General features: G+C 48.8%; 1 protein-coding gene across 2 annotated transcripts in view; it reads left to right on the top strand.

The window, feature by feature from the left end:
* The window catches only part of PI4KA (phosphatidylinositol 4-kinase alpha), a 182,086-nt gene that overhangs the window by 105,052 nt on the left and 55,742 nt on the right, over positions 1-21,292 (top strand). For both annotated transcript variants that reach the window (XM_069756734.1, XM_069756726.1), the window contains 3 exons: positions 4,551-4,707; positions 4,790-4,917; positions 5,044-5,202. In XM_069756734.1, coding sequence (XP_069612835.1) covers positions 4,551-4,707; positions 4,790-4,917; positions 5,044-5,202 — 444 coding nt within the window. The remainder of the gene's footprint in view (positions 1-4,550; positions 4,708-4,789; positions 4,918-5,043; positions 5,203-21,292) is intronic.

Genomic DNA, 21,292 nt, shown 5'->3' with positions numbered 1-21,292 from the left:
TCTTGCTCTGAATGATGTGTATGATGCCTCCTGCATCATCCACTTAGCCAGGTGAAATCTCACTCCTGTGCACAGACATTGCCGGCTCGCTCCTGCGCACTTTGCACTGCCGTACTGCGAGCAGAGCCTAAAACATAAGGGCGCATGCCGGGTGGACACCTCAGCAAGGATGGCTGTCTGACTGGAACGGCAAAGTTACATAGTGCGCAGGAGAGTTTCAAAAGGTTTTGGGGAGTATACAGTGGGATTCGTATACCCCTTTATGGAATGCAGCACAGACACTGATTAAGGTGCCAGTCTTGGTTCACACATGAAAAAACTGGTGACTGGTTTCATTTAACCCCTTTCCGACATCGGACATAATAGTACGCCAATGTTTGACTCCTTCCCTTTGATGTGGGCTCCGGCGCTCGCGATTCCAACCGCGGCTGTTAGAGGTACATGACAGCTGTTCAAAACAGCTGACATGTGCCTCAAAAGATGTTAACTTCCGCTGTCAATCTCTTTCGGCTGCATTTAACTTGCGCATCCGGCAAGTGCGCCGGAAATCCCACCCATTGGTGACTCGCGAGTCACCGATGGGTTGGCATGACAACCAGAGGTCTCTAGCAGACCTCTATGGTTATCACTGCCGGATTGCTATCAGCGCTGCCCAGCGGTCGGTGCTCATAGCAAGTGAGCATTTCTGCTACATACAGGTGATCTGATCATCGCTTGTATGTAGCACAGCCAATCAAAGTTCTGCAGCTTCTAGTCTCCCATGGAAACTATTGAAGCATACAAAAAGTGTAAAAGAAAAAAAAAAATTTTTTTTCGCCCTATTCAAAATAAAACAATTAAAAAAAAATCAAACATACACATATTTGATATCACTGCATTCGGAATTGCTCGATCTATCAATACAAAAAAGAATTAACCCGATCGCTAAACAGTGTAACGAGAAAAAAATCTAAACGCCAGAATTATATTTTTTGGGTCGCCGCAACATTGCATTAAAATGCAATAATGGGCGATCAAAAGATCTTATCTGCACCAAAATGGTATAACTAAAAACGTCAGCACGGCACGCAAAAAATAAGCCCTCACCCATCCCAAGATCACGAAAAATGGAGATGCTACGGGTATCAGAAAATGGCGCCATTTTTTTTTTAAAACAAACTTTGGAATTTTTTTTCGCCACTTAAATAAAAAAGAACCTAGACTTATTTGGTGTCTATGAACGCATAATGACCTGGAGAATCATAATGGCAGGCAGGGCCGGCGTCAGCACCCGGCACTCCGGGCAAATGCCGGGGCCCTGGGGAGAGGGGGGGGGCCCACTCATGCTGTCATAGATACAGCTGGGAGAGCAGAGCAGGAGATAACATGCTCTCTCCCCCCACAAAGTCACTGCTGGCTGCGTTCTCTTAACCCCTATGTGCCAGCTCTGACACAAGCATCTTCTCACTCAGTCAGTGCAGCCAGGCAGGCACACATAGGGGTTAACAGAAGGCAGCCAGTGTGACATTGTGGGCGGAGAGAGCATGTTCTCTGCTCTCCCCCCTGGGTGGCTGCAGACAGTGCTGAAGTTTATCAGGCAGATTCCGGAGGAGCTCCGTCCTACTAGCGACTGAGTGAGTGCAAAGGTATCCAGCAGTGGTTGCAGTTGTGGCTCAGTCTGCTGCTGTCTGTCTCCGCTGCCTAAAAATGTGGGTGATGTCTGGAGGAGCAGCTGATGGGGTGCAGCCTGTAGCCGCCCAGCTCACCCAGAATACATGCATGCTGCACCAAACCTGCACCAGTGGGGTAGGAAGAAGCTTAACCCCTTCCCATCTGTATGAAGGTTATTGCTGAACCTTAAAGATAACAATCCGACCCGCATAAATGGGGTTAACCAGATGCCAGGAGGAAGGGGAGCTGCTGCCATGGAAAAATCTGAGCTGTGGGCTGTAGGTTGGGGCCCCGTGGCCCCAGGCTGGTGACTGGAGGGACTCTGCCCAGTGCTGGCATGTGGGTGATTTCTGCTCCGGAGTCTCAGCTTCTCTCCTCCAGGTCACACTGTGCAGTCACAGCAACATTGGTTGTCTCTGTCCAGGTCCCAGCAGCTGCCACTGCTCCCACCAAGGACATGGCATAACTTAACCCTTCCCCTGCAGCCACAGGCAACAAATCCACATTATTCCTTGATTAAATCAGTTTCCAACCCAATAGAGGAGCAGACATTTCCTGCTGCCATTAGGGTCCGGGAGGGGGTGACATTGGCTGCCCTGCTACTCTGTAGTGGGGGGTGACAAGTGTAACATGGGGTAACGATGATGGAGAAATGCACAGGATAATAGTGAGCGTGACAGAGGGCAGTGTATGGTATGGAGCAGTCAGGGGGTGGGCTGCAGGATCCCCCCATACTGTACATGACTGCTCGGGACAGGGAGGCGTTTAATGAGCTTCTAATGACTGGGCACTAATTGGGTCATTAGGGTTTGTGGAAAGGATTCAGCATCAGGTCCCTCATTAAAGCCCGAGCCGCCTGTTACTTTGTAGCACAGATCTGTTGGGGCCGCAAAACCAAACAACGTTGTTTATGTAGAAAAGTCTTTGTTTCATAGAAAAACTCAAAACAGAAAAGCACCTCTCCTGTATATATACACTGCACAGCACCTTTCCTCCTGTATATATACACTGCACAGCACCTCTCCTGTATATATACACTGCACAGCACCTTTCCTCCTGTATATATACACTGCACAGCACCTCTCCTGTATATACACTGCACAGCACCTTTCCTCCTGTATATATACACTGCACAGCACCTCTCCTGTATATACACTGCACAGCACCTTTCCTCCTGTATATATACACTGCAGAATCTACAATAGCTGTCACTCATGTAAGAAGTGAAATCTGGCATTGTACTATACATTTCTCTGCCGTATCTGTGCATTATAAATCGGGGTATGTGTTAAAGGGGGGGGGCCCACTGAGACTCTTTCGCCCGGGGCCCTCGAAAACCTGGAGCCGGCCCTGATGGCAGGTCAATTTTAGCATTTAGGGAAAATGGTAAAAAAAACAAGCAAAAATCAACTGTAGGATTGCACTTCTTTTGCAATTTCACCGCACTTGGATTTTTTTCCCCGTTTTACAGTACACGATATGTTTAACCCCTTAGTGACGGAGCCAAAATTTTTGGAATCTGACCAGTGTCACTTTATGTGGTAATAACTCTGCAACGCTTCAACAAATCTCAGTGATTTTGAGATTGTTTTTTCGTGACACATTATACTTTATGATAATGGTAAATTTAGGTCAATATGTTTTGTGTTTATTTATACAAAATATCAAAAATTTGAGAAAAATGTTAAAAAATTAGCAATTTTCTAAATTTGAATCATTATCCCTTTAATCCAGATAGTCATACCACAGCAAAACATTAATAAATAACATATCTGCTTTACATCAGCACCATTTGTAAAATGTTATTTTATTTTGTTAGCATTTTAGGAGGTTTAAAAATGTAGCAGCAATTTTTCATTTTTTCAAGGAAATTTAAAAAAAATTATTTTTTAGGGACCTATCCATGTTTGAAGTGACTTTAGGGGTCTCATATATTGGGAAACCCCCAAACGTGATACCATTTTAAAAACAGCACCCCTAAACATATTGAAAACTGCAGTCAGGTAGTTTATTAACCCTTCAGGTGCTTTACAGGAATTAATGCAGAGTGATATGAGAGAAATGAAAATGTGTATTTTTACCACCTAAATGCCTCTAACTTCTGAACAGATTACTACAGCCGTCAGACTCTAAGGCCGCTATTTGTTCATGAACTGCTATTGCAAACATCAGGACCACACAATCATGATCTGAGGGCACCAGTTTGGATAAAGAGGAAGCCCTCACACTCTGCTAACCATTTATAATGATGTAGTCACTATTGACAGCAGCATCTAAGGGGTTAAACATATTTGGACGGTGCAAACACTGATCGTGGCTGATGCAGCAAGTTGTCAGCGATAGTGTACAGCCGACAGCTGCTGGATTGTCACCAGTATTGTGATGCTATTCTCTTATATCTCAGGTCAGTTAAAAGACGTATTGGCTGTCATTGAGGGGTTAAACCAATGGTGGAGTTCAAAAATACAACTCGCCCCGCAAAAAGAGGGAATTGTCCAATGCAAAGAACCATACTAAGAAGGACTTTTCACCAAATTTTCCACGTTGAGCTGGAGACACACAATGTAATAGTGACTCCAGAGCGGAATAAAACGTTGTTGTTGTTGTTTTTTTTTTCGCCTCTCCATTATGGAGATATTATCAATCAAAGTATTTGGCCCCTCATGAGGTAATTTTCGTTAAGGGAGTGTTATCACATAGTTTTCACTGGGGGTGTATACATCATCTTCAAACAGTTTGTAATATTGGGAGGAATTACTGTAACAAATGGACTTTAATAAGGAGGGTTCCTAATCGGGAATTCCCTCTATTATCAGGACTTGGTGTTTTGTGCATTACATCTCGGGATCACAGGAAAATATGAAATCCAAAGAAATCTCAATCTTGGTTTCTTTCGGCAGGTTGCCGGCATGATCGAGTTTTCCCGTGCCACTGGTCGCTCCTCTGATTTGAACAAGTTAATGCTAAAACATCTGAATGACGCCTTGGAGTCAAATCAACGAGAGGCGTACACGCAAGTCCTCTTCAAACTCACAGCCATGCTCATCAGCAGCAAAGGTAAGGATTGTGCAATGATTGTAGATAGACGCATGACAAAGTGTGGGTGTTCTTAATCAAACAAGTAAAAATACTTTTCCAGAATGTGATGCTCAGCTTCTGCACCATTTATGTTGGGCCCCTCTTCGTATGTTCACCGACCATGGCATGGAGACAGCCATTGCCTGCTGGGACTGGCTTTTGGCAGCTAAGAATGGGATTGAAGTGCCGGTAAGGACTAAATGGATGAATCAAGCGTAATAGAGAAAATGTTTCAGCAAATTTGTTGGTCCTAATCGTACTTTAATTTCTGGCATTGTATCGTATTTTTCCCAAATTCATCTGGTATTTTCACAGTTCATGCGAGAGATGGCCGGTGCCTGGCAAATGACAGTAGAACAGAAGATTGGACTTTTCTCACCAGAGGAGAAGGAAGCGGACCCCTTGGCAGCCTCTGAGCAAAGTCAGCCTCATCCATGTCCTCCAAAAGTGAATCCCCATTATATATGGATTGATGTGAGTTACAATTTGCTGCCCACTTTTTACAACAGTGCACTGAATTGCAGAAGTACTCTGAGCTGTCAGTCTGGTACATGTGTATGAAAAGCTCCGGGCATATTTGATGAATATATCCATAAGACCCTAGACCTAGCATATGCCAAAAAATGTCCTTTTACACACATTTTTGTAATGGGAGCCCATAGGCCATGTCTACCTTGGTATATCTATTCAGTATACTTTTCAGGTATATGGCAGAAATTATATGAAAAAAACACATTATTTTTCAATCTTGTTTCTTTTAAACTCTCCTTCAATAACTACTAGAGCAGTCGTCCTGAAATCCTGCTTCTCCTCACAGCAGTGGCTGAGTATGTGCGTTAAAGTCTATATGTTTTGAAATAAAAGAAATTATTGACACTAGGGCTACTTTATCAAATCCATAATGTACTGTACATGATTTATCAAGATAATTTATCAAGAGGATTTTAATCCCAAAGTGACCGAGCCAATTTTGACCTTAATGTTCAAGCTAATTTTTACAATTCTGACTACTGTCACTTTATGAGGGTATAGCTGAGATTGTTTTTTTCGTGACATATTGTACTTCGTTAGTGGTAAAATTTCTTTGCTATAACATGCGTTTATTTATAAAAAAAAAAACTGAAATTTGGCAAAAAAGGTGAAAGTTTTGCTATATTCAAACTTTAAGTCTTTATGCCCTTAAATCAGAGAGATGTGTCACTCAAAACCGTTAATAAATAACATTTCCCACATCTCATTCTTACATTTCCCACATTCATCTTTACATCAGCACAATTTTTGAAGCATAATTTTTTTTTTTTATTAGGACGTTATAAGGGTTAAAAGTTGACCAGCGATTTCTCATTTTTACAACAAAATTGACAAAACCTTTATTTTTTTTTTTTAAAGTGATTTTCGGTGTCAGTATGACAATACCCAAAAGTGACACCATTCTAAAAACTGCACCCCACAAGGTGCACAAAACCACATTCAAGAAGTTTATTAACCCTTCAGGTGCTTCACAAGATCTAAAGCAATGTGAATGGAAAAAATGAACATTTTACTTTTTTCACAAAAAAGTACGCCGATAAGCAGTACGTGGGGGAATACCACTGTCTGGGCGCGTGGCAGGGCTCAGAAGGGAGGGAGCACTGCTTAACGCTTTGAAGGCAAAATTGGCTGGAATCAATGGCGGACACCATGTTGCGTTTGGAGACCCCCTGATGCGCCTAAACAGTGGAACCCCCCCAATTCTAACTCCACAGCCCTAGTCCCAACCTTAACCACAACCCTAGCCCCAACCCTAACTGCAAAGAATGGCTAAAAATACGATTTTTTTAATTTTATTATTTTTACCTAACTAAGGAGGTGACAAAGGGGGGATTTTTTTATTTTGATCACTGTGATAGGGTCTATCACAGTGATCAAAATGAACTAATTGGAAAAATTTCCTTTTGTTGCCAGGTAAGGGCCGGCAGATCTTGGCGGGCGCAATGTGCATGTGCCTGCTATTTTCTTCCAGGAAGAAGACGCGGAGGAACGGGGCAGGAGATACCGTGGAGTCTCGGGAGACCGCATTTCTTTCTCCTCTGATGTGCTAGATCATATCAGAGGAGAGAGAAATGAATGGAAAAGCTGACTTTTTTTTTTGCTATCGCCGTCACAAGACGGTAAAAACAGACCCGAATCATGTTCTCCGAAGTCTCAGCTACCTCCGGAATCCAAGATTTTCTGACGCTGGGGGGCGCTATACACTTATTTCCCTATCGCCTCATTGGGGGAACACAGGAAACCATGGGTGTATGCTGCTGCCACTAGGAGGCTGCCACTATGCAAATAAAAGTTAGCTCCTCCTCTGCAGTGTACACCCCACCGACAGGAAGTAGGATATTCAGTTTAGCTTAGTGTCCGTAGGAGGTGGACACGGGTCTTTCATTAGACCCATATCTACCTCAATGTGCGTCATTCCTTTTCAGGTACCACGGAGGGATGCAAGGTGAACAGTCACACCTGTACTCCCACAAAGAGACTATGAGTACGGCATGTACTGCCACCCCGTATCCTCATACGTCTAGTCGGCAGGACCCCAGCCAGTAACACAGAAGCGTGTTGAGGTGGTTTGTACCCGCCTGCCAAAGTCTCCCACCCACTCGCCCACCAGAGCCTGTCGGTCTGAGGAGACGAGGACGTCCCACATCGCAGGATTTCGGACGTCTGATCCATGCTGGACGGGGAGGTACTTTTCTTTCTTCCCAGGGTCCGGCGAAGTCCGAAAGAAGAAAGAAGATGAGAAGATAAAAAGAAAGATAGGTCCTGGCTTTTTCCCTTTATTTCTTAAATACCTGTGCCCCCCATCCCCCCTCCCCCTTAAACCATCCGTTCTGAACCTTTCAGGAGGTTTTTAGCTTCGGCAGCCTTCCCTGCATTTTCCGACGGTAGCGGGGGCACCGGCTATCCCACCGCTGCGTTTTCTCCTTCGCCTCATTGGGGGACACAGGACCATGGGTTATGCTGCTGTCACTAGGAGGCTGACACTAAGCTGAGACAAAAAAAAGGTTAGCTCCTCCCCTGCAGTATACACCCTCATACTGGCTTCCAGAGACCCAGTTCAAGCTTAGTGTCCGTAGGAGGCACACTGATTTTTAATTCTACCCGGACGAAGGGGGCGACGGATTCTTTCATGGTCCGATCTCCCCCGAACCAACAACAGGCGAGCACGGGAGTTTCACCTCACCGTATCCTCTCCTGCGACGTGGGAGCCACTGCCTGAGCTGACCTTTTTTGGGCGACGGTACCTTTCCTGGGCGCCGATCTCCCCGCTTAGTACAGACGAGCACTGGTGTTTTACCTCCAGTATCCTCTTCTGCAGCCAAGCCTTTTTATTGCCGGACATCTGCCCTGTCCACCTGGTTCTCCCTCGGCTGTACAGAGGCACTATTCCCGTGGCGTCCGTGCAGACCACACTGCATCACCTCTGTCTATGCGTGATTCAGGTGGTGGACGGTTCCTCTCCACCCCCCTGTCTGGGGCTGGTGGATGGAGGCTTCCCAACCCCTGCACCGTCCCTGCCATTCCAAGGCACTTCTCACCTCATCGGGGTAAGTGTCTCGTGGGGGATGGGGGGGGGGGTCGCCTTTTTTTGCGGTCCGGAGGGCTCCTCCTAAGTAGCGGCACATCTGTTGCTCTGGGCCCCACATCTGTTGCTCTGTGCCCCCTTATTTTCGGCTCTGCGGCCACGCGCCGGGCCGAAGCCGCAAATTTAGTCCCCGCCTTCGGCCTAGCCGCAGGACGCTGCCGATAGGCTCCGCCCATTCTTTCGCGTCATTCGGTGGCGCCGCCCCCCGGTCCTGGCGCTTCTCGCCGCCTCCGAGATCTCTCTCCTGATCTCGGCGGCCATCTTGGTCCCTCACTGCACGCCGCAGCTCCAGCTCTGCCGCAGCTTCCAGGCAACACAGCGCCCACGTGCAGCGATTTCTATCCAGCCTTATCTTTGTCTTCTCAGCAGACACAGCGGGACACAGGACCTGGGTAAGGAGACTTCTTCAGCCTCTCCTCTGCAGTGCCGCCCCTCTGCTTCCCTAGCTTATAGACCCTGTGGTCTATTTTTTTGCATTAGGTACATCATGTCCCAGTCAAGGTCTAAAAAATCCTCTAAGGTGCATACGACCTTTTTTTCTGCGTGTACCACCTGCCAGGCCCCACTTCCTCGGCCTCAAAGTTCCCCCCTCTGCTCTTTCTGCGATGCTCCATGTGCCCAGGAGCCCTCCACCGCCACCGACTCCGGCGTACCTAGTCCCCCCCCCCGTGGGTCGCTTCACTTTCACAGTCCGTGGATTTTTTAGCCAACGCCATCAAATCCATTCAAAATCCTCCCGGGGAACGGGGCAATCCGTTACAGGTCCTAAGAGATCCCTCAGGGGAATCGTCGGCCAGCAGGGGCCGCTCTCTCCATAAAGAGGCACGGTCATCCAGAAAACGGATCCGCACTACCTCTCCTGAGCGCTCACCTCGCCACTCAGACTCTGGCAGCTCCACCTCTCGCTCACCCTCTTTGGGGGCTCGCAGCGTTCACGACTCTGAACATGAGTCTGAAGTATCATTAGACCCGGAGGCTCCGGAGTTTAGAGCTACGGTTGACTCCCTCATTGTAGCAGTCAATCACGCACTTAAGGTGGACGATGACTCTAATGCCGCTCCGGAACACGCTGTCTCTTTTACCAGAACCAAGCGTTCTCACAAAACTTTTGCCTCTCACCCAGATTTTCTGGATATAGTCAGGCGACACAGGGAGCGTCTGGATAAGCGTTTCACGGGAAAGAAGGACCTGGTATCGAAGTATCTCTTTTCAGCAGATCTCGTGAAGGACTGGACGGATCCCCCTATAGTAGATCCTCCGGTCTCGCGCCTCGCTTCTAAAACGCTTCTTTCCGTTCCGGACGGCGCTTCAATTAAGAGTCCCACTGAACGCCAGCTAGACTCTCTAGCTCGCTCGGTGTACGAAGCCTCAGGTTCTTCCCTATCCCCCCTCCTTCGCCGCGGCTTGGGTGGCCAAGGCAATGGTTTCCTGGGCGGATGCTCTAGCGAAATCCATTCATGAACAAGATCTCCCGTCTGAGATGGCGGACCTGGCTAAACAGATAGCCATGGCTAGTGATTACGTGATGTACGCATCCCTCGATGCAGCGAATTGCGCGTCATCGGCGGCTTCTAACGCCATCTCTATCAGAAGGGCTCTTTGGCTCAGAGAGTGGCGCGCAGATTCCTCCTCTAAAAAATCTCTGATCTCTCTCCCTTTTCAGAGGGCGCCTTTTCGGTGAAAAGCTTGACCAGCTTATTTCCGACGCCACAGGGGGAAAGAGCAAGTTCCTTCCCCAACAGAGGCCCAAGGCGGCCTTCCAGCGCCAGCCTTAGGGTACAGTCACACTATACGATTTACCTACGATCACGACCAGCGATATGACCTGGCCGTGATCGTAGGTAAATCGTAGTGTGGTCGCTGGGGAGTTGTCACACAGACAGCTCTCCAGCGACCAACGATGCCGAGGTCCTTGGGTAACCAGGGTAAACATCGGGTAACTAAGCGCAGGACCGCGCTTAGTTACCCGATGTTTACCCTGGTTACAAGCGTTAAACTAAAAAAAAACAAACAGCACATACTTACATTCTGGTGTCCGTCAGGTCCATTGCAGTCTGGTTCCCGCACTCAGTGACTGCCGGCCGTAAAGTGAAAGTGAAAGCACAGCCGCTGTGCTCTGCTTTCACTTTACGGCCGGCAGTCACAGTGCGGGAAGCAGACGGCAAGGGACCTGACGGACACCAGAATGTAAGTATGTGCTGTTTTTTTTTTTTTTAGTTTAACGCTTTTAACCAGGGTAAACATCGGGTAACTAAGCGCGGTCCTGCGCTTAGTTACCCGATGTTTACCCTGGTTACAAGCGAACGCATTGCTGGATCGCATCGCTAGATCGGTGTCACACACACCGATCTAGCGATGACAGCGGGAGATCCAGCGATGAAAGAAAGTTCTAAACGATCTGCTACGACGTACGATTCTCAGCAGGATCCCTGATCGCTGCTGCGTGTCAGACACAGCGATATCGTAACGATATCGCTGGAACGTCACGAATCGTACCGTCGTAGCGATCGAAATGTTATAGTGTGACGGTACCCTTACTTTCGCTTTCGGCCCTTTCGTACCAGCCCAGCCTGGTCCAATCCTTCCAGTCTTTCTAGATCGGACCGATCCGCTCGCGCAGACAGAGATGCTCGTCCCTCCTTCAGGCCGAATCCGTCCTGGCGTGGAAAGCCGAGGCAATCCAGAACAAGAGGTTCTAGACCCCCCAGATTCCCGTCTCAATGACTCGGGAACGGCGCCAGTCGATACCACCAGAGTAGGCGGACGCCTACTTCTTTTTCAGCAAGCCTGGCTCTCCGTCGTTCACGACGAATGGGTCAGGGATCTGGTGTCGTCTGGCTACAAAATAGAGTTCTCCGCTCCTCCTCCAACTCGGTTTTTTCCCTCTCGTCTTCCCAGTTCGGGAGCTCAGTCTCGCGCCCTCCTTTGCGCCATTCACTCCCTCCGCCAGAGCAGGGTCATTGTTCCGGTTCCGGAACACGAGAGGTTCAAAGGTTTCTACTCAAACCTCTTCGTCGTGCCAAAGAAGGACGGAAAAGTGCGCCCCATTTTGGATCTGAAGCTCCTGAACAAGTGCGTAAGAGTACGGCACTTCAGGATGGAATCGCTCAGGTCGGTCATCTCTTCGATGGAAAGAGGGGAATTCTTGGCATCGATAGACATCAAGGATGCCTATCTTCACATTCCGATATTCCCGCCTCATCTTGGGCCGAAACCAACCATTCCACCATTTCTGCGGTGCACATTCCGGGAGTCGAGAACTGGGCGGCTGACTTTCTGAGCCGCCAGGGCCTTGCCTCGGGGGAGTGGGAACTCCACCCAGAGGTTTTTCGTCAGATCTGTCTTCGCTGGGGGACCCCGGACGTGGATCTGATGGCGTCCAGATTGAACGCCAAGGTCCACAACTTCATTGCGCGTTCTCGGGATCCCCAGGCCATAGGAGTAGACGCGCTGATTTCTCCGTGGCATCAGTTTCATCTCCCATACGTGTTTCCTCCCCTTCCCTTACTGCCGAAGGTGATTCGAAAGATCAAGACGGAGGGAGTTCCGGTCATTCTGGTCGCCCCAGACTGGCCACGCCGCGCTTGGTACGCGGAACTCGTTCAGCTCGTAGCCGACGTTCCCTGGCGGTTACCAGACCGCCCAGACCTGCTTCGCCAAGGTCCGATCTGCCACCAGAGCTCAGGGGCCCTACGTTTAATGGCGTGGCTGTTGAAACCTGGATTCTAACTCGAGCCGGTTTCTCTCAGCAGGTCAATCCCACCATGTTAAGTGCTCGCAAGGCGTCTTCCGCCTCCATTTACCACCGCGTCTGGAAAGCTTTCTTCTCATGGTGCAGGCTCCGAGGCCACCCTCCGCTCGTTTTCTCTATCCCTTGCATCTTGAATTTCCTTCAGTCCGGTTTGGACTCTGGCTTGGCGCTGAGTTCCCTCAAAGGCCAGATCTCAGCGTTATCCGTGCTGTTCCAGCGCAGGATCGCCGCCAACCTTCAGGTCAAGACCTTCATTCAGGGAGTCTCCCATGTGGTTCCCCCCTACAGGATGCCGTTAGAGACCTGGGATCTCAACTTGGTCCTGGGGGTTCTTCAGGAACCTCCGTTCGAACCCCTTCAAGACGTCCCGCTCTCTGTCCTTTCATGGAAGGTTGCCTTCCTGGTGGCTGTGACGTCCATCAGAAGGGTGTCAAAGTTGGCCGCTTTATCCTGCCGGGCTCTTTTCCTTGCCTTTCATCAGGACAAAGTAGTCCTACGTCCTTCCCCGGCGTTTCTTCCGAAGGTGGTCTCATCTTTTCATCTTAATGAGGACATCATTCTTCCCTCCTTTTGTCCGCAGCCCAAACATAGGGTTGAGAAGGCTCTCCATACCCTGGACGTGGTACGGACCCTCAGGAGGTACATTTCCAGAACGGCTCATTTCAGAAAATCGGATGCCCTTTTCGTGCTCCCGGAGGGTCACAGAAAGGGTTTGGCTGCGTCTAAAGCCACGATAGCCAGATGGATCCGATCTGCTATCCAGGAATCCTATCGGGTCAGGGGCAGTCCTATGCCGGCGGGGATTAGAGCACACTCCACTCGGTCGATGGGTGCTTCCTGGGCCATCCGGCACCAGGCTACAGCGGAGCAGGTTTGCAAGGCCGCAACGTGGTCCAGCCTGCATACTTTCACAAAGCATTACAATGTCCACATTCACTCCTCTGCGGACGCGGCCCTTGGCAGGCGTATCCTGCAAGTGGCCGTTGCGCATTTGTAGTCAGATGGTACACGGAGTTATTTGGTTGTATTGTTTCCCTCCCAGGGACTGCTTTGGGACGTCCCATGGTCCTGTGTCCCCCAATGAGGCGAAGGAGAAATAGGGATTTTTGTGTGTACTCACCGTAAAATCCTTTTCTCCGAGCCACTCATTGGGGGACACAGCACCCACCCTGGTAGCCTTACGGCTCGTTACCTTTTTTGGTTTTTGACTGTTTTGTTAACATGTTATACTCTAATGTTACTTGATATATTGTTGTTATTATCCTACTGCTTTTGCACTGAACTGGGTCTCTGGAAGCCAGTATGAGGGTGTATACTGCAGGGGAGGAGCTAACCTTTTTTTTGTCTCAGCTTAGTGTCAGCCTCCTAGTGACAGCAGCATAACCCATGGTCCTGTGTCCCCCAATCAGTGGCTCGGAGAAAAGGATTTTACGGTGAGTACACACAAAAATCCCTATTTGAGGCCTCCGCGTCCCCCCACCCCACGCTCCGGCGGTCCTTTACCACAGATCTAGGTCCCGGCTTTCCTCGGGCCTAGTTACAGCGCTGGCTCCGCCCCCTGTCCACTCAACATCCGGGCGGGCGAGCTCCTCCTTCCAGGTTTAAGGCGCACTCTACCCGGGCAGTGGGCGCCTCCCGGCGGTGCACATATAGGGCCTCTGCCTTGCACCTCTGCAGACTATCGGTCCTCCACATGTTCGCGAGACTTCCATGCCTAGCTTAGGCGTATGCCGGCTTAGGTAGGAAGACCTTGCAGGCGACGGTGGTCATTTCTTCTGACCCAGATTGGAGTTGACTGCTGTTCCCGCCCCAGGGACTGCTTTGGGACGTCACATGGTTTCCTGTGTCCCCCAATGAGGCGATAGAGAAAACAGGATTTACTCGGACTCCCATGACAGCACGACGAGAGAGGGGATCCGCCCATTAGGAACAGGAAACCTACAGATACAAAAGGGCGGTACCTCTCCCTTGCCTCAGTTGGTTTCCTGTTCCTGAGGGGACGGGTGCCTACAGACAGAAGGCCCAGGCCGGCCGGCCGATTACGGTAGCGGGGGGGGTCTCCTACCTCGGCCGGTGCGGAGATCCCTGGAGACGCCACGGTGGTCCTTGCTGGACTTCACGGCAGTGGCGTTCGCAGCAGGGAGCGGAGTCCGGAGGATTTCCTGCCTCCATCAGCGTCAGCGCAGGTAAGTATTCCCATTGGTGGTGCAGCGGTATGGTGGGGCTGCGGGTGCCAGGCTCAGGCGTGTGGGTGAGCTCCCGGAGCGCTGCGCTCCATTCCCCGGCGTCCTGCACAGCTCTCAGCGCGTGCTGGAGCATTTCTGGGTGCAGTGACGTGGGGGGGCGGAGTTAGCGGCCGCTTCCGGGTCGCCGGACGTCTGCGCATGCGCAGTCGTTCCAATATGGCGGCGCCCATCGCGTCTGTGTGCCGGTTTTTGACCGCAAGATCTCCTGCCCTCTGCTGTATCCTGGGCCAATAGGGACAGCGCTGGCCCATCTGCTGACCGGATCCAAGGGGTATTTATGCAGGTGGAGATGTCAGATCCCTGCTTTTGGTCGCATTTCGTCATGGAGAGTGGTGGTGAGCAGCAGCAGCTGCCAGACGAGGTACGTCAGAAGCCCAAACAGAAGGATAGAGGCGACCAGCCCAGTCGTAAGAGCTCTTCCGAACAAGGATCCAGAGCTTCGACTAAAGAGACCCCTCGAATTCCGGTATTGTACTTTGGCGCACGGGTAAGTGATCTACGTGAAAGTTCACTCTGTGACGCGGGCCCCTTTATACTTTATCATTCCAGGGGAAGAAGAGTACGGGGAAGTCTAAACATAAGGAATGTGCCCTCTGTGGAGTCCCTCTACCTGACTCTTGTTCAAAAAAATTATGTGCCCCCTGTATACAGCAGACGGTGAGGTCTACAGGAGCGGGTTGGTGGTAGTGACTTTAGGTCAGATATTAGTTATCTCCTATATTGTCCTCCCCTAGGTAGCAGAAGAGTCCGTAACTCCGGCAAATCTGAGGGAAATGATCCGGCTGGAAGTAAGGGAATCACTACGGTCCCTATCCCAAGCGGAAGGCTCAAAGCATAGGACTCTCTTGGACTCTAATTCTTCAGAGGAAGAAAGAGAGGAGAATTCCTATCTCTCCAGTCCTCTCTCCTCTTCATCAGATGAGGAGTCAGGACGATTCTGTCTACCCTTGGATAGAATCGACAAAGTCGTCAAATCAGTCAGAGGCACCATGGGTATAGAGGAACCTAAATCACAGCCCTCGAAACAGGAGATGATATTTAGCGGACTTGATCGTAAAAAACATAGATCTTTCCCGGTAAACGAAAAGATTCAGGACTTAATCCTTAGAGAATGGAAGAAACCAGAAAAAAAGGGGGCCTTACCACCAGCGTTAAAACGCAGGTATCCCTTTGACGATCCGGTTGTGGATACATGGGATAAAGCTCCTAAACTGGACGCGGCTGTTGCAAAGGCGTCAAAAAAGGCCTCATTACCCTTTGAGGATATGGGAAACCTCAAGGATCCTCTGGACAGAAAGGCAGATATATTCCTTAAAGGTACCTGGGAGATGGCGGCTGGATCTCTCAGACCAGCCGTAGCGGCAGCATGTACGGCCAGATCTTTAATGGTCTGGCTAGATCAGTTAGAGTCTCAGCTTAAGGACGGTGCATCCAGGGATACTATTCTGAAGGCTCTACCGACCATCCAGAATGCTGCAGCCTTCCTATCGGACGCATCGGTGGACTCTGTCAGAATGGCGGCCAGAGCGGCAGGACTATCCAACGCGGCTCGCAGGGCCTTGTGGCTGAAATGCTGGTCAGGTGACATTCAGTCTAGAACCAAGCTCTGCGCCATTCCGTGCGAAGGACAATATCTCTTCGGTCCAACTCTGGACGAGTTGTTGGAAAAAGCAGGGGATGAGTCTTCCACCCGACAAGTTGTTACATATCCAACAACAGGTGTCTAGGGCTATTAATAAGCCATCCATGACCCTTAGACAGGCTATGTCACTATTGGGTTCTTTAACCTCTTGCATTCCCGCTGTCCGATGGGCCCAGTTCCACACCAGACCATTACAATCCGAGGTGCTGGTTAATGATAGAATCTTACAGGGGTCCCTGCAGGATCAGATTACCTTAGGTCCAAAAGCACTCACTTCTCTTAGGTGGTGGCTAGACAGTAAAAACTTATCGGCGGGAGTTCCCTGGGTGTCACAGGTAACACGTGTGGTAACTACAGACGCTAGCCCTACGGGTTGGGGAGCACACATGGATGACATGATGGTTCAGGGTCTATGGTCCCCTCCCCTAACATCAGCCTCCTCCAACCAGAAAGAGTTAATGGCAGTAGAGCTTTCAGTGAAAAAATTCCTCATATATCTACAGGGTCATCATGTCAAGATCCTATCGGACAACCAGGTGGCGGTCGCATACATAAATCATCAGGGTGGAACTCATTCCGAGTCACTGATGAGAGTGGCGGATCGTCTGTTCCAGACAGCAGAAAATCACTTCTTATCCCTAACTGCTCTACACATAAGAGGAAAAGAAAACATCAAAGCGGACTTTCTAAGCCGCAACACCTTGAGACAAGGGGAATGGTCCCTAAACAATTACGTGTTCGATCAGATCGTCCACAAATGGGGACATCCAGAAGTAGACTTATTTGCTACCAGGGACAACCGGAAGACAACAAAATTTTGTTCCCTAAATCCCAGAGAAAATCCTCTGTCGGTAGACGCTTTTCTGATCAGATGGGATTTTCAACTGGCATATGCATTTCCTCCACTAGGCCTGATACCCTTAGTAGTCAGGAAGATAAGAGAAGATCGAGCCAGAGTTATATTGATTGCCCCATTCTGGCCCAGAAGGGCCTGGTTCACTTGGCTCAGGATCATGTCAGTGGAGGACCCCTGGGTACTTCCGGACATTCCAGATCTGCTCTACCAGGGGCCGATCAGCCATCCTCAAGTAAAGAATCTCCATTTAACGGCATGGATTTTGAAAGGGCGTTACTAAAAAGCAAAGGGTTCTCCCCGAGTCTAATTGAGACCCTTATGAAAAGTAGAAAGCAAATAACCACAACAATCTACGCTAGGACCTGGCGGAAATTTCTGGCCTCTTCTGATTTTAATTTAGAAGAGGGATTACCTATTAAACAAATCTTAGAATTTCTGCAAAAAGGCCTAGAGCTAGATCTATCCACTAGTACTCTAAGAGTACAGGTCTCGGCCCTAGGGGCTCTATTTTCATGTAACATCGCCAATAATTATTGGATCTCAAGGTTCATTAAAGCTTCTATTAGATCTAGACCCATACATAAAGATAGATCTATGCCTTGGGATCTCAACCTAGTCCTGTCAGCATTGACTAGAGAGCCGTTTGAACCATTACATTCAGCTTCAATTAAGGCCCTATCTCTTAAGACAGCCTTTCTTGTGGCAATTACATCTGCTCGTAGAGTTGGAGACATACAAGCGCTCTCCAGGGTATCCCCTTATACAGAGTTTCTACCAGACAGAGTAATCCTCAGACCTGACCCAGCCTATTTACCGAAAGTGTCATCACGGTTTCACAGGACACAGGAGATAGTTTTACCATCCTTCCTTCCCAATCCCTCCAACCCTAAAGAAGAACTACTCCATACATTAGATGTTAGGAGATGCCTGCTAGAATACATCTCTATTACTGACACTTGGAAGAAAGATAATGCGTTGTTTTTATCTTTCCAAAACCCTAGAAAGGGACTTGGGGTATCAAAGTACACACTAGCAAAGTGGATTAGGGAGGCTATCTCTTTGGCTTACACTGCAGGTGGGGGTCCGGCTCCGCAGAATCTGAGGGCGCATTCCACCAGGGCCATGGCTACATCCTGGGCGAAAAGTCTGGAGTATCAATCGACCAGATATGTAAGGCGGCCACATGGTCATCCCCGTCCACCTTCTTTAAGCACTATAGGTTGGATTTGGGGGCTTCCTCTGATCTCACATTCGGGTTAAGGGTGCTACAGGCCATAGTCCCTCCCTAAGGAAGCTTACATCTCTGTAATTCTCTCGTCGTGCTGTCATGGGAGTCCGAGTAAAGCATTAAGCTACTTACTGGTAGCGGCATTTCTCGGAGGCCCATGACAGCACCCTTAGTTCCCTCCCTATTCACGTGGGGGTTACACTCCATATAAATGTATATATTTCACAATATGATACCAGTCCCAATAGATGTCTGCTATTTTTGTATATAATCTGTATATAGTGTATATTTTTGTGTACCACTAACCGCGGTAGTCCTCTCAAGACTCTGAAATACAACTGAGGCAAGGGAGAGGTACCGCCCTTTTGTATCTGTAGGTTTCCTGTTCCTAATGGGCGGATCCCCTCTCTCGTCGTGCTGTCATGGGCCTCCGAGAAATGCCGCTACCAGTAAGTAGCTTAATGCTTTTTGGTTGCTTACCGTAAAATCTGTTTCTCTGAGCCTTCATTGGGGGACACAGCACCCTCCCAAGGTGAACAGCTCTGTTTGTGTTATACTTTTAACGTTTGAGTTCTTTGAACACTCTTTGAGTGTTTGAAACTTAATCTGTAGAGCGCTGCAGAATTTGGTGGCGCTATATGAATAAAGTTTATTATTATTATTATTATTATATTATCCTTTCTCTTTACACGTTGCTTCTCCTACTGCTTTCTCACTAACTGAATATCCTACTTCCTGTCGGTGGGGTGTACACTGTACGGTAAGCAACCAAAAATCCTGTTTTCTCAGCACTGTTAAAAAGTGATGCTGAAGAATAAGGTTCCTTAATTGCCGCTGTTAAAGGCGCATCGGCGGTTGTTAAGGGGTTAATGCCTTTGTAATGGTGATTTGTGTGTTAAAAGATAACAGTGGTATCCAGTGATTTTGATTCCAACAATTTCTGAACGGTTTTGTATTAGGTTTATGGTGCTGATTAAGAATATGACTTCGGCTTTGCCAGGTTGGCTCTAGTTTGAGATACAGTGCTGTGCAAGTTAATTGGGACAAAGCAAAAAAATAAAATGTTGTAATGCACTGTTACATACTAATTCTGAAAACTACCTTTTTCCACTGGCTAGTTGACCCAAGATTTATTTATTATATATTAAAACTGGTTTGAATCACTGACTGGTAACCAACTTACGGTTTTACTTAAAAAATGCTTTGTCCCAATTAATTTGCACAGCACTGTACGTATAATACTTTACTAATTAAAGTAGAATTCCGGCTTCAAAAAGTCGCTTTTATAGCATTGTAAGCCTACAAATTTAAATAAAACCTAATTATATGGGATATTTCTTTACCTAAGATACTTTTAAAGAGTTAAAAGACCAAATTGCATTTGTTACCACACACAAGTCGCATTTGGAGAATGCATTATTTTCATAGATGAATTATCTCAAATACTAGAACAAATTCTGCAAAAGCTCACAACCATGACAGTCTGGTTGTATGTATTTTTCAGGACATGGAGAAGATCAGTGGTGGGTAGTACCTTAGAGATGAATGTTGGGCTGTGTGGTCACTTCCTAGCTCTTGTAGCCCAAAAAGGAGTAGGTGATGTGATGCAGTGGCCATGCAGGAGGGCTGCTTTCTCCTTCGCCTCATTGGGGGACACAGACCGTGGGTGTATGCTGCTGCCAATAGGAGGCTGACACTAAGTGATGCAAAAAAGTCATCTCCTCCCCTGCAGTATACACCCTCCTGCTGGCTCTCAGCTAACCAGTTCTTGCTTAGTGTCTGTAGGAGGCACATGGGTCTGTTTCAGACCCCAACGGTTTTATTTTATTGTTTACTTTTCTGTAAATTTTTATTTTTTAATTAACGGAGTGAAGGGGGCGACGGTTCCTTTCAAGGTTCCGATCTCCTCCGAACCATCAACAGGCGAGCACGGCGAGTATACCTCCCCGTACCCTCTCCTGCGACGTGGGAAGCCATGCCTGAGCTCACTTCAGGGGCGACGGTTCCTTTCATGGTCCCGATCTCCCCACACCAGCAGCAGGCGACCACATGGAGTGTCGCCTCCATGTATCCTCTCCTGGAGCCAGGCCTAATGCCGGACAACTGGCCCTGTCCACCCGGACTGAACTCCGTGGCTGTACAGAGGCCCCTCTCTATGGCGTCCGAGCAGCCCCCACTGTCCCACCACTGTGAAAGCGGATGGCACAAGGAGGCGGACGGTTCCTCTCCACCTCCCTAACAAACGGATGATGGATTGAGGCTTATCCCTGCACCGTCCACGCTGCACAGAACAGCGCTGAAACCCACATCCGCGGCGGCTCCATGCCGGGACGCGCACCGATGGTGAGTGGATCCATCTTCAGAGGGATATTCACATGCTGACAGGCAGCCTCAGCCACTTCCCTGTGGCCCACCTCTCTGAGGTAACGCTCTGGATGGCTGCAAAAATTTAGCCCCTGGCTTCGGCCGATTTGTAGGCCGCATCCTGGAAGTCTTGCCTGGAACGACCCACTGGTGACGTCTGCCGGCTACAGAAATTTAGGCCCCAGCTTAGGCCTATTCAACATCGTGTCTGTGGCTCCGCCCCCCAAATTGGCGCTTCTCGCTCTCTGCGAGATTTTATCAACTCTGCAGCTCCCGGGGGCCATCTTGGTCCACCCGGCCAGCTCACACTGGGGTGACAGTATTTTTGCATTAAAGGGGCACATCGACTCTACATCAGTACCCGGGTAAGGAAGTACCTGGTCTTAAAGGCACATGACCAGTATTTCCTGGTCTTAAAGGCACATGACCAGTATTTCCTGGTCTTAAAGGCATATGGCCAGTATTCCCAGTCTTAAAGGTTCATGACCAGTATTTCCTGGTCTTAAAGGCGCATGACCAGTATTCCCTGGTCTTAAAGGCGCATGACCAGTATTCCCTGGTCTTAAAGGTGCACGACCAGTATTCTCTGGTCTTAAAGGTGCATGACCAGTATTCTCTGGTCTTAAAGGTGTATGACCAGTATTCTCTGGTCTTAAAGGTGCATGACCAGTATTCTCTGGTCTTAAAGGTGCATGACCAGTATTCTCTGGTCTTAAAGGTGCATGACCAGTATTCTCTGGTCTTAAAGGTGCATGACCAGTATTCTCTGGTCTTAAAGGTGCATGACCAGTATTTCCTGGTCTTAAAGGTGCATGACCAATATTCCCTGGTCTTAAAGGTGCATGACCAGTATTCTCTGGT

The sequence above is a fragment of the Ranitomeya imitator genome, chromosome 1 (assembly GCF_032444005.1).
Source record: "Ranitomeya imitator isolate aRanImi1 chromosome 1, aRanImi1.pri, whole genome shotgun sequence".
NCBI lineage: Eukaryota > Metazoa > Chordata > Amphibia > Anura > Dendrobatidae > Ranitomeya > Ranitomeya imitator.
This window is presented reverse-complemented; position numbering and strand designations above follow the sequence as displayed.